The following is an 18425-nucleotide window of genomic DNA, read 5'->3' as shown; positions in this document are numbered from 1 at the left end:
CCATTTTCTCAGGAGATTGTGTCCAGTAGCAGATAGTAAAGATGCTTAGAGGGATCCAATCTAAACCCCAGCGGTGTCTTTATTATATAGCCATTACATTCTGCTATTAATATTCACTCCAGGTTGATAAGTTAAAGCAAACACGTCATTGCCTCCATTCCCGTTTTATGTATTAACCAAAAGTTAATATTTATGGAGAAATGGTCGGATTTGGTACAGAAGACAGGCAGAAAGAAGGGATTGAGATAACTTTGAGCATGGTTTTCCAGGCATGAGCTGCTCCATTGGAAGGGGCCTCCTGAGGTCAAACATAAGGCTCGGTTAAGCGAGTAAAATACTAACACTGTAGGGTCAGGACCACCCTTGCTATCATGAGGCACTGAAGAAGCAAAAGCATGCATTAATAGTCAACATTTTAAACCCTAATAAATGTTTTGGAGTTAATTTTACAGTACGACAAGTTAGGCTTAGCCTCTTTATCTTAATTCACCATCCATTTGTTTCAAAAGAAAAATGATTTCAAAAGCTTCAGTGTGCCCTACTCATTACCATGCAATTCTCACAACCTCTTCATAAGGGTCAGTTCACCCAATTCCAAGAAAACAATATCCCAGTTTCTCAGGATAATGACCAGTTTGCTGAGGGCAGCTCCTATAGAAATGGTTGGGATCACACAGTGTGACGTTTGGGACATTGTTTCCTAGTAGGAATGTTTCGGATATATTTTTTTCAAAGGTTGATCAAGATGTCATTCGCTCACATCACGTTGTACACGATGCAAATATCTCACACATTGACACGGCAAACGAAAACTGCATAGAAAAGAAAAGTAGAACAAATGTTTTGTTGTGATTTGGGTGAATTACTGCTTTTCTCTGATAAAGCAAGAAGCCAACACATTGAACGTTTTCAGTCTCAATCACTGGTAATGAATAGTCTTAATAATTAGAAGTTCTTAGTATCATTCCTTTTAGTCCTGATCCCACAGCCCTAGTGTATATTTACCCTCTGCACCACCTTTTTCTCCACTTCACCTCCAAACTGAACTGTCCCTACAGGCATCCTCCCAGCTACTCATTAGTGTGCATGTTTGTTTTGTTGACTACAATGTCCCACAACTCAGCCGACCCCATGTGGCTTTGCTGAGTGGCCTCCTGGCTCTAAGTCTATAACGCTGTCTCCAACTTATTATTACCGCTCATTACCGCTGACCGTCATGGCACTGTGACAGAACTGTCCCTCTCACTCGTTATCCACGGAAGAACCCTTCCCCCATGTTCTACCCCCAATCCCTGCCTCTATACAATAACTACCAAGATCCCAGTTCTCATGCTTCCTGACTTTGCCTTTTCACATCATCCATGTCTATCATCATTTTTTTGTGTCCTCTATTCTTTTCTTAATGATCTAATCTTAAGTCTAGCCTATCTTCCTTTGGTCCCCCTTTTCCTTTAACCATGTTCAATTGCAGCTCCTAAATTCCTCCTGTCTTCTTCCTTGTCCCCAATTTCTCCTTCTTCCCGCCTTCCTGTCAGAACTTCTAAAGCTAAGTTCCACGTTCTCATATAATCCTCCTCTCCTGTCTCTTTTAGCCTAACCTGTCCTCCTACCTTCATGGTACTGTAAAGTGTAACGAGGGAAAAAGTCAACTAAAAAGCATATAAGCTGCAAAACAACAAATCTCTAACACAAACAGTCTCTTAATCATTAGGGGCAGACAGTTTAGGATCCTGAACCAAAGAAGCCATCATTAGGCCATTGTTGAGTATATGCTTATTTGCTCTATTTAACATGCTGACTCAGCTACGGTAGTCGAAGAAAGACAGCTTTCTTATCGACTCTTAAGACTATCCAATTACACCAATTTCACAATTTTAAGTTTCTCAGTTTTTTTGTTCTATTGCACAAACATTAGCCTGTTGTGAAAGTAGGGCCAAATGATGACCGATTTCAGCCGGTGTTGATTTAATGGAGAGAGACAGACAGCTGGCAGAAAATATTTAATAGTACTTGATATTGTTCTTTGAGCTCATTCAGTCTGAGCAGCTTTAAGTGCAGAAGTGCCACTGTCCACTGTATCACTAGGGCTCTCCAATTTGTTATCTTAATGCTGTCGTCAACCATTCTTGTTTTAGCTTAGTTTTACTATGTCATAAGACAACATATTCAAAGACACACTAGGCCAAACCCAGCAGCATTATCCTTACTAACAAATATGTCAACCACAACTACGACTGGGGTTCAATTATTTAAATTTTTTTAAACTAATCCCAATTAAATTCTCAATATTTGTCGCAGTTACAGCTGCAACAATTAGTCCATTTGTTGTCAGATAATTAACTGTCAACTATTAGGAAAAGTCCTCAGTTAAGTCGTTTTTTAAAAGCAAAAATATAAAGTATTATTTAGCATGTGCCAAGTTGCTGCTTTTATCTGTTTTGTATGATTGTAAACTGACCAACAACTTTGTGTGGTCGAGTGTTGTTGGACAAAACAAGACATTTAAAAGCATTTTAACAGCCATCCTTTATCAGTGGGAGGTTCTTTGAGTTCGGCTTGGTGTGCGTCCTTATAGGCCCAGTGGACTTTTCCTACTAATGCAGGGATAAAGATCGAGCAAAATGGGGGGTCATTGAGATAGATGGACACTAAAATGATCCATATTGTGGGGTCCATCTCTTTAATGGCATCTTTTCATGCTGACTTTTCTTTCTGTATTCTTGTCCCTTGAAGATGCTTGAGGAGGCAGCAGATAAAAGCATCCACCAAATTACATGTGATTGGCAGCTCACACAATCTATTAACAAGCACTCTTTCCAATGCAATTGGAACAGGAAGTAATGGAGTTATTAGATGACAAAGGCTTGACAGCCAAATGGTCCAAAATGGGCAAGGAACCAACATTTCGCTATGTTTTTTTCTTTCACCTTTATTTGTATCCCCTTTGTCCCCTTTCCTTTCCATCACTACATTAATATGAATGATAAGCCTTTCATTAACTAACATACATTCAAATTATTACCAACTCATGAGTCTTCCAACTATAGCTCAAATAAAGACTTGTGTTACGTTCATGAATTTTGTTGGTGGTTTTCGTCCTAACATTTCTGTATCAGCATTCAGCAAAACAACTGGTGAATAATCTACAGCAAATATTCAAGCTGTAATTATTGCATTCAACTCTAGTCTGTACCAGCGACGTGCAGTCAGGGGAGGCAGAGCCTCACCTGTCATACTCCAATGTAATGGAAAAACAACTAAAGAAAAACTAAATAGTAATAATAATAAAATGTCTCCACTGATTTATGTTGTAAGTGTGATTTATGTATGATTCCAATCGCTTTTTATAGTCAAAATCAGCAAATTTGCCGAGCTCCGCTACGGGAGCGATGAGAAGTGAGGCAGGGACGAGCTCTGCCTCTCGTAAGCCCACAGTAACTTGCTGGAGCACGGGCACTAATTTAGCGCGGGCACTTATTTTGTGAGCGCGCTCAAGCCAGTTACTGTGGGGTAAGGTGAGGCACAGATGAGCTCTGCCTCACCTCAGAATGCGTCACCCCACAGAAACTGGCTGGAAAGCGGGCCCTAAGCGCATGCCTGTTCCCATCTCACTGTAGGCCACAAATGTAATGTTTGTAGATCCCTTTATTACATTTATCCTCGCCATCCATAGTCTCTAAATAACTTATTTCACGTATATATGATATTTAGGCTCGCTGGTCTCATCATACAACGGCAATGAAAAAAGCACCAGGGGAGGCAGCCATAACCTCTGCCGCACTGAAGGGGGCGCACGTGAGCCCACAGGTTCTTGTTGCTACTGTTATTCTACGCAGAGACGGTAGACGCAAACAACAAACTAGACTTTTGAAACTACAGGAAGATAAGGAGGACTTTTACAAAAAAGTAATGGAGATTGTTGTCCAGAAGGATAGCATGGACTTCATCTTCAAGTCAAGGTAAGACCACATTTGTAATGAAAATGGGATCTTACTAAGAAAGAACAATCCAATATTTAGATTTTGGGTATCCTTTTGTTGAACGGTCTGTTTAAAATGAATCGAAGCATCAGACTAAAAAAACTTTTGAAAATAACCGAATATTTCGATTAAGGTCAAAATATAATATTTGTAAATCTGACTCAGTGAGTTAGTGCCTCACCAGCCATGAACCTCATCGCACGTCACTGGTCTGTACACAACTATGCCCGACCTCATCAGCCCTAATGCTACCAACAATGAGACAGAACAAATTGCCTCTTCTTTTAACTTGGTACAAAATAAAAAATCTTGTCTCTTTCTCCAGTTCATCAGAAGCTCCTTGCCCATGAGTACTTCTGTTCTAGAGGGGTTACAGCGAGTCTGATTTTCTCCAAGTTCTCTCTGACACTCTTTGTTCGTCTTAAGCTTTTGCTGTCTGACTGCCTGCAGCCCTTTGTCTTTTTCCAATCTCTACCTCTGACACACCTGTCTCCAGATTGTTAAACTAACCTGCTAGGCTTCATAGCCACATTTACCCTGGCCTCCTGCTTGCTATAACTTCAAGACAGACTTCTGAAGTAGACTTAAAAAAGGACCCTTTTTCATTTTGTTTATATTGTTCCAAGGAGCTTGTCATAGACGGGGAGAGAAGTGTTTTCAGTGACAACCTAATCTACAGTCTTCAAGTTCAGCTACTATGTCAGTGTCATGCTGCTCATTGAAATGTGTCATAACATTTCAAGGTCGTCCATCAAATCTGAAACACTCTTTAAAACCCCTTATTTTACTCAATCTGCTATTTGCTTAAAAAGCACACTGAAGCTCTGGGAAAAGAGGAAAAGCAGCAGAAAGGAGATAGTGAGATAAAAAGACAAGGAGATTACAAGAATGAGAAGAAAATGGGGATAAGGAGTAAGATGAATGTTCGATGACAAGGAAGGATGGGAACTGAGCCAGAAAAAAGTGAAGGATGACAGAAGAGATGATGATGGGGACAAAGGGGGGTTGGAGGAGGAGAAAAGGAGGGATGGGAAAAACCATCTGGAACATGAGACAAAAAAAAAATCTGTGCCTCTTCAAGATCTTATTTAGCCACGGAAGACTGCTGCCACCGGGTGTGAATGTCTGTGTGTGTGTGTGTGTGTGTGTGTGTGTGTGTGTGTGTGTGTGTGTGTGTGTGTGTGTGTGTGTGTGTGTGTGTGTGTGTGTGTGTGTGTGTGTGCGAGAGCTTGCTGCAGATTGGGTTCTGTCCAATATATGCTGAATATGATAGGAATTATAATGGCCTTCATTGATAACATCTGTTATTTAAAATGACAAACAGTGATTCAATTATTTATTTTATGGGACATGTTTGTCATTTCATTGTCAGACAGGTTTAATAGAAGGAAGAAAAAACACATTTTAATAACCTTAAGCTGTAGCTGAATAAAAACACAACAGCTAATAAGAGAGGATGTCATAATGAGATCCTTATCACGTCTTTTCTTTCCTATTCGTCCAGCCTGAATGCAGTTATTTATGCACTTGCATTGTGGAAACCACGGGCCATAATCACATCTTCATTAATATGATTGCGCATACAGCTGCTTTTGTCAGCACTATCTCTCAGATCTACATACAGCCACAGAGCAGACTGTGATTTGAATACTCAGAGCCGAGAAAAAACGCCACGGTCAGCACTATTGGTCCGGCGTGTATAGCTGAATGTTTGCCAACAGTTGTGACCACAGTATATGAGAGATTTTCCATGTGGATAAAATAGATGCACAAAACCAACCGTAACACAATCAATCCCCCGGAGGTTGGGGAATTAAATTGTTCCCAGGAAAGGTGGTAGATTACTGTCTCACGAGTGGAGGTGGTGTTGGAACTCCAGAATACATGAATACATTTTCTAAACTAAACACCAGTTCTTTTTTTCTTTAAAATACACTCCATAATTCCAACTATTTCCCAACTCCAGTAAGTCATTCTCCTATTAGCCTTCGCCCTGGGAATACTTGGTAATGGAAACTCAACTCCTGGTTTGAGAATAATATATTCCATCGTGAGTTTCAATATCTTACTCATGAATTCAATTGACCCCGATAATGAACTGAGAGGGATTGGAGATTGAATGAACTATAACCTTGATAAAATAAATGTGCTTAAGTGTGAAATAATAAAGTCATAGGTGTCGTTGGTCATACACATACAGTGAGTTTACAACCTCAACTGTGCTTACCAGCAGTAGCAGATTTTGTAACCCTAACCCTAACCCTGGGCTTATAATTGTATAGTTTAAAATGATTTGGTCACTTCATTTCGATCATTGATGATGGGTTACTGGGTCTTACGGAACTATTGAAAGACTACAACAATATTTGAAAAGCGTTGTTGTGGTTTAATAGCAATGGTATTAGTACTAGCAACCATGTCTAAACAAGACTAACTATGTGTTTCTAAAAAGACAACCAATCAAGAAATAATGACACTATGTTCGCTGACAACATCAACTAAGAAAAAGATAAATGTGTGGTATTTGTCAAATGCAGCCAACAATTGAACCATCTTACAATGGTTGTACTCACCCCATTCTTAGGATAGGCCACCCATCCTAGGTCACCCATCACAGAGCGAGAATCCAGCAGGTTCACTGTTAAAGAAAACAAAGAAATTCTTAAGTTTAGGCAAAAAAACATAAATCAAAACAAAAAAGGACACGTCTCACGAGAGGTTTTCTCGTGATGTAACCAAGTGCAATACCCTGACCAGTGCACTCCTAAGAACATGTTTCCTTCTCATCTTTTCCAGCAATGATGTAGTCTCCTGAGTTTTGTATTATCCGTGTGTCCAAATGCTCCTTTCACAACAAAGTCCCATTGTAAATGTCAAGTGTATCCCACAGGAAACTGTGAGGAGAGTTTTTGGAAAAACTTTAAAAGTGCGTTTTACCACAGATTTTCTGTTCACAAAAATCTTAATTATGACTAAATAACAATTGTTCCAAAGTACGTTTCATCAACTGGATGGTGTTTCTTTCTGCATTTACATGAAAAATATCTCGACAGCATTTTCACAGACAATGAACACAGTCAATCACATGAGGGAACATATGGTGTATCTGTCTTGCAACAGCTTTAAAACCCGTCTGAGTTTGCAACGACATGCACTGTCATAAATGAAACTCGAGTTTTGTCAGGCCGGAGTTCAGTTTTCTTTATCTCATCTGTGATAACGCTTGGTTTGTTCTTAGTCTGTCACAGTGTGCTCAAACAATAAAAGAGAAAGTCAAACTGGTTGCTCCAATGTCAATCTACCCTACTTGTAATTTGAGCAAAACATTGAGCAAACCACCAATAAAAGCATAGTATAGCATATATTTTCAATCTTACAAGGAAACAATCAAGGGGCTTGGAGAACGGCTTCTTAGAAGAACAGACATTTTCCTGCAGTATATGTTGTTTGGGTTTGTCTACAACAGCAACAGCCAACCCTCTTGACACATGTGATGTAGTGCAACTCTGATCAGCAACGGCATGCTTTCATTGGTTCCTCTAATGGTATATCCAGTTAAGGGGCTTGGTACAGGCACTCTTTCTCCTGAAGTTGTGTAAAAGGTTTTTAACCACTGTTCATTTAAAACTGTAGCTGTTTTCATAACTTGGTCCACAAAGCTCTCAAATGCTGGGATAAAAAACTACAAAGAAAAAAAAACATGGCCTACAATCCAAAATATGCAAAGGGGCCTCATTCAAAACATCTTGTATGCAAACATGTGCTCAATAATGTGACTTTATTTCCCTATCAAATCTAAGATGCCTAACCAACGCCTCATCCACGATAACTGGTGTGTATTTCACACTTTTGAAATGTGTTCTGACAAATGAAAAACTGTGAGTGACAGCTAATTACAGAGGACAATGGACTTCACATTATTAGATATCTGTTTTTCATTTTCCCTTGAATGTAATTAAGCATCACAAACAAGGCATATTGGTATAAACCAGTGATCATCTTTCCAACTATAAGCCTTGGAGATGTTCTTGTGTATTTCTGTTTGGAACTGCCAACAAGAAAGTCCTGTGAAACATTAATGAAGAGCAAACAATAATACATAATGGAAGAGATTAAATCAATCGTCCAAAGGTGCAGTATCATAAATGTCTTAAAGCAGCTGTTGAGTACATTATGTCATTGATAAGCCATGTCATGAAAAAGCCAATCCTCATATAAACCTTGACTTGTCAACTAAAGAATAGAACATCCACAGTTGGCAGAACATAATCTGAGGCGGAAGCTAGTTCACTAACTGAGACACAATCGCTGTGTAAACCCCTCCCAACACACAGACACACACACTCCACTAGTCTTACTGTCTCCGCTGCTCTGCAGAGAAAAATAAAAGATGTCCTTAGGAGGCGATTAGACAACTAATTAGGCCATAAAGAAGAGATAAGTGATGCTGAACTAGATCATAAGGGATACGTTACCTCTTTCACTCTCTAGCGCTCTCTCTAAGGATCAAACCACCTAACAAGTTGGAGCTCAGCCGTGACAATGATCTACAGAACTTATTATTAAAAGTCATCACCATAAAATGAAAGGTGACATTACTTCAAGGATACTCTAAATATTACAAGGGTGCTCAAAAGTAAGTGGATTTTTAGCATTGGGAATACAATTCTTTTTTGATTGATAACGGAATATCTGCTCTGAGGCAGCTTTTTTTAATTTGTAAGTACTCTACGGTGATGGGTTTAAGGTCCAACTTGACTTCAGTGACCCCTACAATGTTGTCTGAAGCCATATCTTACCTTCTGGTTTTGAAACCAATGGTTAAATCAAACCACTTGTATTTCCTTAACGCATTTCCATCTTAAGTGTTTGAACGTGCATGGCATTTACATGGATTGTTCCGGGCTTAATGGTCTCTCTAAAACAGACTCACAGGCCAGCGGGCAGATATGCACTTCTTTTCAAAGCGTTTAACTGTATCTACCACCCCTCATTTGATCAACGCCATTACCCACAAAAACAAAAAGTGATGGACTCCCTAAAGTGTCTGCTTACACACCCCTCATTAGCCAGACATTATTATTATTAATCGAACAGAATGACAATCTCTAAAACAGATGTGAGGCACCTGGCTCTGCATCGAGGAGATGTTCGCAGAAATTGATCGATTTAAATAAGAATGGATTAGCCTCAAGAGAGGAAATTAATCAAAGTGGCACAGTGTGTGCAGGTTTCCTCAGTGTCTGCCATTAGCGCAGAAACCGTACTGCAGGTCATTTTAATATAATTAAGGAAGTGTCAGGAGTTTTCTTTGTTCACTTATTTCCCCTTCACTTCAGGAAACACTTATAGTATATCAACGCAAATGAAAGGTACAATTCAACCTGGAACAGTCGTATGAGGTAAGTCTGCAGTGTGATGTGAGGACAGATTATGCAGCATGTAGCCTAAAACAAAATGTGAGATGGGTAAGTGGGAAATGTCCCTAATGATTCCTCCCAAGATGTTTAAGAAGATCCGAAAAATTGTTTAATCCTACTTTTTCAATTACAATAAATTAGTCCAATGAGAGAATATTGGCTGTTTAATTATGGGCTTCACCATACTCTCCAATTATGCATGCAATGTATGATTATCCAATGCAATACAAATATGAAATGAATCTAAAATGTGCGTAAGATTGCAGCCTTTGGCTCTTTAAGCGTCTTAAGAAAGTTGTCTATGCACATGTTTTTTTCAGTTAAATTTAACTGGGAGCACTTTAGAGACAATAGATGTTAAACAAGTGCTGTTGCAGAGCAAACAAAGAATAGGTGTGATAAATAAAGACAGCAGAGGATCATGTGGAGGCGTATATAAAAGACATATCTCTTTTCATCACTGGAGTCAAAACACAAACTTGTGATTCAGTCTGCCATTGATTTTTTCTCACAGCCTCAAGCTTGGCTTTAACAAGGCAGGAATTCAAGTGTTTTAAAGTACGGATATTTCTGCTGCAGACAACAAACCTTATGAGTGTTTAGTTATCGTGGATTTTATGTCAAACACTTTTAAGAAGTTATGTCGACTTTTCACACCTTTTGGGAACCTATATGCCAGTTTGCACCAGTATATTGATGTGCTATATCCCATAAAGCCCAGAATACAAATCCCTAGTGAGGTTACTTAATTCAGAGGACACTGTCCCAAACAGGAACCTATACATCCTGGGTAAACTTTAACTCTTCTACATGTTGCCCCAAGGCTGCCCTGCGAACCGCTCCAGGACCCCTGAGTGGTCACACTTTGGGAAACACTTTTGTGATTGTACATTTGACCAAATAAATCTACGTGAAGAATAAGCAGTTTGATGGATGTAAATGCTGTCTAAATAGCCCTAAACAATGGCACTCATCTTGAGCCATTACAATGCTACCAAGTCTGCGGACAATAGCGTTGGAATATTGTATTTTTTCTTATTTTTAAGCAACACTGTAAATGTCCATATTTTATATTTAGTACAGGTGCATTAGTTCAGACATCAAAATTGATTAAATCCCAATTTGCACCGACCATTATGGAAATGTTGTGCCAAATGAGGGGGTGCCAAATGAAACTGTTAATATGTGACAAGATAAGTAGCTTTACTGCAAGCTACAGTCTGAACTCACTAGCTGTCAGGCATTTCAACAGTATCAGAGGTTAAAAGGATTCAATGCGAATATTTAAAAAGACAGAATGCCAGGCTAGACTGAACCAAAAATAAGCTTTAAAAGGGAATGCAGAGAAATGTCTCAGTGAAACGCTTAAAGTTATATTATTATAAGAGATATTAGAAGCCTGAGGTAAATTAAAACTCATTGCCAAAGCAAGGAAATTGGAATTCCACACGAGAAACCTTATTTTATAACACCACCACAGGGTGCTTCAACGTCAAGTGAGCAGTTTGAGTTGCAACGGAAGATGTTTAAGATGTTCACAGTGAATGTCTGCAGCGCACTGTGCGTCTGTCGGTTCTCCAAGGACCGGTTATCTGGATAGACGCATGTTCTGATCAAAGGTCCTCTTTTTATCTCAGCCTTTACTATTTCGGAACAAACAGTCATTAAACACTTCGGGGACACAGCTGTCATAAACATTCTCTGCTTAAATGTATTGTATAGGAGACCTCCTTTTCGGTCAGACAGCGTCAGAGCCGTGTCAGCCAGGATGGAAGAGATTGGGGGGCTGGAGCACCAGACACGGACCCTTAACCTCCACTCGTGCCTGTCAGTGGCAATTAAAACAAAGACGTGTCACCGAACAACTGTCATCAACCCCAAAGTGTCCGTGCGTGTTTTACCTTCATTTGCGGGGATGCACCACGCTCCGTGCAACGCCAGACTCCAAACCCACGTCCATGCCACCAGCCGAATTCCACAACTCCACCAGCGAGATTGCATGGCGCATCCAAAAATCACAACCGGTCACAGGGCAGGGGGGAGCTTCTATCCTAAACAACAGCAGTTTCGGTCAGCATGAAGCGGGATGCCGCAATGAAACCATCTGTATCGGTGTGCGTCCGCTCAGAGAGAAGGGAGCTCATGTTCTGCGGCGGGTAGAGGAAGCAAGTGAGAGCGGAGTGCGCTCTGGGTTTGGGGAGGCGGGCAGTCCGCCGGGGGGAGGGGGGCGGAGTGAAGCTCAGGTCTCTCCAATCACAGTGTCCACAGGTGAACCCCAAATGATAGTCCAATACTCCTCTTTCGTTCCAAATGTAACGACATTACTTTTTCAAGCTCCACATTGCACTTACGCACGAGTTAGGGTTGTTTCTTACAAACCTTGTTACAAATATGAGACATTTGAACAGCCTTGCACTGACAGGTTCACGCCCCCACCTGACTGGTTGGATGGGGATTGGTCCTTTAAAAATGTTTAAACTTTTGAGTTTATTTGAGTTTTGTTTTTTTACATTTACAATTACATTACCATCAGATTAGGTTAGAAGAGATTAACCAAACAATGAACTGCTACACAGCATTTAATCAGTAATTGGAATATCACTCAGAAAAATGATTCCTTAATGGACCCCTGACGGACAGTCACCTATTGCAGGATAATTATTGCTTGAATGCAGAACTAATTCCCATTGGGAGCAATAACATGTCATCTGGGAGTGGTAAAACTCTGTAAAAAGAGATTAGACATGAGCCGTGAAGTCTTTTAAATAATCATTGACGTAAAGCTGTTATCTGATATTTGGAAAAAAACATCTGAAGCAGCATTTTCTGTCTCCCTTAATCCTTTTCACTGTTTGTTGTTGTCTTTACTTTCAACCGATGTCACCTCAGGAGGCGAATTTGAAGTGTAGTCACGGTAAAATGCTTCATACTGTACTCTTAATTGGATACCCATTGTTTGTTAGAATATACTGAGAAGGCACAATGTAATGACACTGTATAATTTACATTTAAATTATTTGTATGTGTAAAGGTCCTTACACACCAAGCCGATTTTCGGCGTCGATAGATGTCGATAGATGTCTGGCCGTCGATGAGCGTCCTGTCGCCCTACTCAGATTGGTGTGTCCCGCCCATAGACTGTATATATCGTTGTGTCTTTTCGGCTGTGCCGACACCTTCCGCCGTCGATTCAATGTTGAATCGGGAGGCTGTCGGCTACAGGCCGTCGGCCAAAGAAATCACTCTGATTGGCTGTTCAGCTTAGCGAATCAGTGCATGAGAAGCGAAACGGAAGTGAGGGACCCAAACAAACTATTAAGAAGGCAAATCTGAGATTTCATTTAACTCCAGCTCTCGACACAGGTTCGGGAAAGCCCCATGAGCTTCTTGCTGTAGAGTGAAAATGGAACGCACACGCTATTTGTTGTTTGTTTATATCACGCAGTCTGTTATTTTTCTCTCGGTTTATCACGCAGTCTGTCTTCAGGTTGTTGCCTCTTTTGAATGACGAATACACACTACCGCCGCCTGCTGGTAAGGAGAGTTATTGCCACTCACGCATGCACAGTTCGTACGTGCTACTTGGCCGTCGGCTGAAGTCTTTGCGGTGCGTTCCAGTGCGACTGTTGGCCAAGACGACGTGAGGCGACACAACAGTCGTGTTCGGTCGGGACGTGTTCTTTGGTGTCAGTTTGGGGTGTAGGCCCCTTAACAGTCAATCCAACAAAAAAAGGATTATTGTTTTTTCTAACTTACTGCATTGTGAAGTAAGCTTTGAGGCAAACCCCATTTAATTTTGATCCCTACAGTAGATCCCTTTTTCCAAGAGACCTATTAAAAGTGTTGGATTTTGAAACAAAATTGAGGCCAAACCATGGAATTACATCCAGGTCTTCCCTGTGATGCCATTGGACTCAAGAAGACTCTTCACATTGGGACAGAGATACCAGTAAATAAGTGCAAAATAATATAAAAGTGAATAAACTTCTGTATAATTACCTAAATTATTTATTCTCAAATGTTTTAACAGTAAACTAAATGTGCCCACAAAGGCTCCTTTGATAATTTTATATAACAGTGTAGGTGCACGCATCTATGAAGTGTGAATATGAATTAAATATACACCTCCACCCCCGTCCCCAACACACATATACCCTCTGCCAACTCTTCACACCATAACTGTGAATGCCTTCGTCTTCTTTGTCTGCTTTCTTCTTGTACATGTTGAAGTAAAAACACTCTTGCCACTTTAAGTCTCCGTTAGGGAGTGTTTTATCCTCACGTTTCCTCAAAGTGTGTTCAATTAGTTTATATTTATGGCATCATAAATCTGTAAAATGATGTTGGATGATTCTGTGATTGCATCTTGTCTTTGATCTCAATCTCTCTTCAATCTTTCTGTTCTCTCATTTCATACCATCTAACTGAGCCTGTAATTCACATTAAAGTAATTGCACACAGTTATTTTGTCTCTTTTTACGTCTCTCTTTCCTATAGCCTTTCTTTCTGTCTTCCTCTCTATTTGTCTTTATGTCATTCTCCCAGCTTTTCCCCATTTTTCATCCTTCATGGTTCAATTAAGTTGATCACTGAGGGCTCGGGTGATTACCCTGTGCAAATGCAACCTTCCTTGTCAACCTCAATAGATGCTAAAATCCCCATCTCCTCTTTTTTTAAAGCCTTTTTCACAGTACAGTAAATGCTAAACACTTGCTAGCAACCATAAGTGTAGGTGTATTGCCGAGGTGGTGCTGGTGGTGGTGTATTGTAGACATGTAGGGGTCTGATCAGCACTGACAGCGGGTGTGGAGGTGGTTCTGGGATGCCAGAAGCTGTTGTTGTCTCGTGGAGGTGTCGTCGGCTTAATTCTATGAAAATGTCTGCGGAGAAAAAGTGCAATAAAAATTCCACCCCCAAACTTCAAACCACCCCCGACCAAGTCAGATATCTGTGAAGTTTCTTGTTTTTCTGTTTTTCAGGGATGTGTTTTTGTTGTTCTTTTGTATGTTTGGGTTGTTTTAGTTATTTCAAGATTTGCTACAATGAAGTTTGATGGTGTTAGTTTTAAATTGACTTTGAAGGCAGGTGGTAAAGATAGGAACTCACTACGAAATAGGAGATACATGATCAAGGATACATCAGAAAACCATACAGCAAAACCTCTTATCTGACTGCATTCAACATCAAACACCTGATGACCCATGATAACAGTGGTGATACCAATGTTGTAAAAAAATCATATGTCAATATCTGTATTAGTGAAAGCCATTTTGGGCAAGTTACATTCAGTTTTTTGACTGCATTTGGTGACCAAAAACGATATAAGAGCAGTCAACCCAAATATTAAAGAGGCCCTCATGTGATTTTTATTTGTTCCCTTTACTGTAGTGTGTTATACAGTTTTTTTTAATGTAAATGGTTTGCATAGGCTAAATTCCAAATGTTCCCCCCAGAGGGAGTTTCTCTCCCACACACTCTCCCCCCTGCCTGAAGCGCCATCATTGTAGTCCTTTGTTTACTTCTGTAACATAATGACATCACTAAGTAACACTGGCACTTTGGCAAGCGCTTCATCACATTGTACATGATAGGCTAAGGGACGGGACATCTCTTAGCGGTTGACCAATCACAACAGAGCCGGTCAGCTAACCAATCAGAGCAGACTGGGCTCTGGTTTCAGACAGAGGGTGAAAAGACAGTATGAGAAAAATAAAGGCGACCCAGGGTCATATCATGCATTTTTGGGATTTGAACAATTATTATTTCAAATTGAAATCTGCATGCCTTTCAAAATAAATGTTACCCATTATATTTCCCTTTTATTTGCTGCTAAAATGACTGAAGGATTTTATATTTTTCATTATAAGACCCAGCAGCAACATTTCCCCAAACCTAGGGTTTGTGCAATCAGATGAGCTGGTACCTTGAGGGCTGAACAGTCAGCTGTGATTTTGTGTCTGCCCACTCATGACAGTAGGGGAGGAAATGGAAGAGCAAGGTCAGGCAGGGGCAGTGGAGTACACACTCAGCTCCCCCTCTGTCAAACACACACACAAACACACACACACAAACACATACACACACATTTGTACCAGGGAGTACCTTGTTTCTGGCAGTAAGGACATCTATGGCTGTGGCATAAGTATGAAGTCAAAACTGACCCAGTCCCCCAACTGAGAACACTTCGCACACGTACATGATTTTTTTACATTTCTATTGTCATATTCTTGTCTTTTGAGAAATCCAATGTAACATAGCAATACCATGAAATCATGTCTACTGTATGTTGAAATATCTAAGCTTTTACTATGTACTTCAAAAGGTTTTTATTATAAACGCAATAGTATTTTTACGCAATAATTCATTTACATGCATCCACCAAGGAAGCTTTGTTTTTCAGCTTTGTTTGCCTGTCAGCAAACATATGTGATAACTACTAGCCCAATTGTAATGTAGTAAGTTGTAGGGTAAAACAACCCACATAAAGTAAACATAGGCCTTGTTGGAATATTGCACATTTTATTGCCATTTTATTTTTGACTTATTTTTGACTTATGTTACAGATTCCTCTATGAAATAGTAAATGTTGTGGGAGTGTGATAGTGAAGTGATCAATAACTCCTACTCCTTCAGATCAGCCAGCCCTGGGGAGAAATGGGCCTTGAGTTGAGGAATCCCTACACCCCTCTTAACACACACACTTACACACACATACACATAATCACTGCACCCCCATTCCCAAAATAATCAGCTTTGGGGCTTGACCAGCTGGCCTCTGGTGCTAGGAAATCTTGGATTTTCCAGAACGCCAATATGTGTTAAGACATTGCAACATGTTAGGCCTGCAGATAAAAGTCTGCTCTTATTTCTCTGAATCAGATGCTTTAAGATGCTAGTTCCTCTGGGGCCCAGGAGCCATCAGCATGTTAGGGTTTAAACTGTAAAAATACCATTCACTTCACTAACCATACCTGATTCTTTCCCATTATTCCTTCATTTGCTTGATATGACAACTTAATGAAATCAACTGTCAGCGTTCAGAGCTTGCATTTTAATACACAGTTAAACAAGTTAAATGAACTGGAAACAAGTTGGGTCTAACACAGCTTTAACCATTTGAGCCTGAATTAGTTATATTTGGGTGGCACGGCAGAGAACACGTTTACAAACCTGTTTTTTCCAAGAGAGCATGATGGACCTCTTTTATTGGCAGACATGTTGGCATTTCATAGCAGGAAAAGCATGTGTAATTACTAACATGAATAGTGGCAGCTTTCCATTCATTGCAATTGCAGAACCCTGCTATTGTGCATGCTGGCTCACTGGCAGGGTTTATTGGAGCACTTAAAAATAAAAAGAGCCATCATTCATGTTGTAAGCTACACCTGTGCTTTTTGAGAGAAAATACCTTACGTGAAAAGGATGTGATGGCAGTGGGAACTCAGAAAAATATCTTGCAACTCCTGCTGGTTGGTCCTGGCGACGGTTCATTGAGAACACAAGAGATGATCTTGGAGATGACATCATTATCTGACCAGATCTCATTGTGAAAGTCTTTCCTGTCAGTCTAACATGTCTCTGCAGTGAAAAACACCTTCTTTGTAAGATTACACAGCAAGACACCATATGGCGCCATGTAATCTAAAGCCGTATTTCCACTGCATGGTACAGTATGACGCAACTCAACTTTGCTCTTTTTGGTTTTCCATTTACAAAAGTAGTGGATACTAACTGCACTTTAGGTCACCTTGGTTAAAGGTGGGGTAGGTCATTTTGGAGAAACCAGCTCGAGTGCGCTAGAATTTGAAAATACACCCCCTCCTCCAACACACACGAACGCGCACATGACCAATGAGGGCACGAGATAAGTTTGTGCACAGATGGAAGGCTGACAGGCAGGTAGGCCATCCAGTTATTTTAGCCGGGCCGGCTAAAATGATTGGTCATGCTTTTTACAGTACTACGACTTCCACAGATGACATTTTTTTATGGATTTTTTGTCAAAGCACTTAAGATATTCATTGCTATCGGGATGTAAAGAGCATTCCATGGAATATAACAAAAAGTGTATCTTGAGTCGGTTTCTCAAACTTACCTACCCCACCTTTAAGGTTTCAAGAGAGGTAAGCCAATATATCAAGGGTACAAGGCACACCAGGCCAATGATTAGTCAGAGATAACCGTCACAGTATAACTTCAATATTCAAGTTGCGGCCAATAGCAACTGCAATTTCTTTATCTACTTGACCCAGATTTGTTAAAAATGGCAGCCCACAAACTGCACAATTGCATATTGAATAACAGTGCAATTTCCCTGTTTAGTTACCGATTACAGGATTCAGCTGTTTTACATCCTGTCGCTATGGAGATCAGATGAGCAATCTGCCGAAATAGAGAAAAGATACATTAGTTGCATCGAGTCGAGCCAAGGCAAATCATGCACTAGACTCCATAGCAGGTAGAAATTAAGTATTTAACAAGGTCGTCTTCATTTCATCATCTTGCCGTTATTAAAAAAAGTTGCCTCTACAGTGTACTAACTACTTGACGTGTTATCATCCCTCAAACAAAGTTCTACATTTCAGATTCTGGCCTCCATTTGACCCCGAAACATGAAGCTCTTGTTTTGGGCTTATAAAGACGGAAAGCGCCCCAAAAAATTACACACACTCACACATTCACACACTTACACTGGCATGCACGTAGACCCACATACACAACCCCCTGGGCGTCGTTAAGCTCTGCTTAGCAGCTCAGTGAGGCTGGCAGGCAGCGCCGCTGATATTCTCTCTCTCTATTTTTGCTGTTCCCCTCTGCATGCTGCTCCAAATCCTACAGCTCTCTTTTCACACATTTTATCTCCCAACTCAGGACCTACAGAATGTATACTTTAAATGAAAAAGAGGGTGAAGGGGCTGATGGGAAACATATTCTAAATGCAATCCGTGGAGAGGAAAAAAACAACTCCTGAGGGGGCAACAGCCACGGCATGAATACTGGTGGATTCCTTTAATCGGCAATAACG

The 18425-nt window shown here is 40.4% G+C and overlaps 1 protein-coding gene across 1 annotated transcript in view; it reads right to left on the bottom strand.

Moving 5' to 3' along the window:
• Positions 1-11462, bottom strand: part of LOC117479035 (ephrin type-A receptor 5) — a 66054-nt gene extending 54592 nt beyond the window's left edge. Inside the window, exons 1-2 of the mRNA XM_034126052.1 lie at positions 11302-11462; positions 6554-6618 (exon numbers count right to left, since the gene is read on the bottom strand). Of these exons, the coding sequence (XP_033981943.1) occupies positions 6554-6618; positions 11302-11401 (165 nt within the window). The 5' untranslated portion in view covers positions 11402-11462. The remainder of the gene's footprint in view (positions 1-6553; positions 6619-11301) is intronic.
• Between the last annotated feature and the right edge of the window lie 6963 nt (positions 11463-18425).

The sequence above is a fragment of the Trematomus bernacchii genome, unplaced genomic scaffold (genome assembly GCF_902827165.1).
Source record: "Trematomus bernacchii unplaced genomic scaffold, fTreBer1.1, whole genome shotgun sequence".
NCBI classification, from domain to species: Eukaryota; Metazoa; Chordata; class Actinopteri; order Perciformes; family Nototheniidae; genus Trematomus; species Trematomus bernacchii.
Note: the sequence above shows the minus strand (reverse complement) of the source record. Positions and strands in the feature narration are given on the sequence as shown.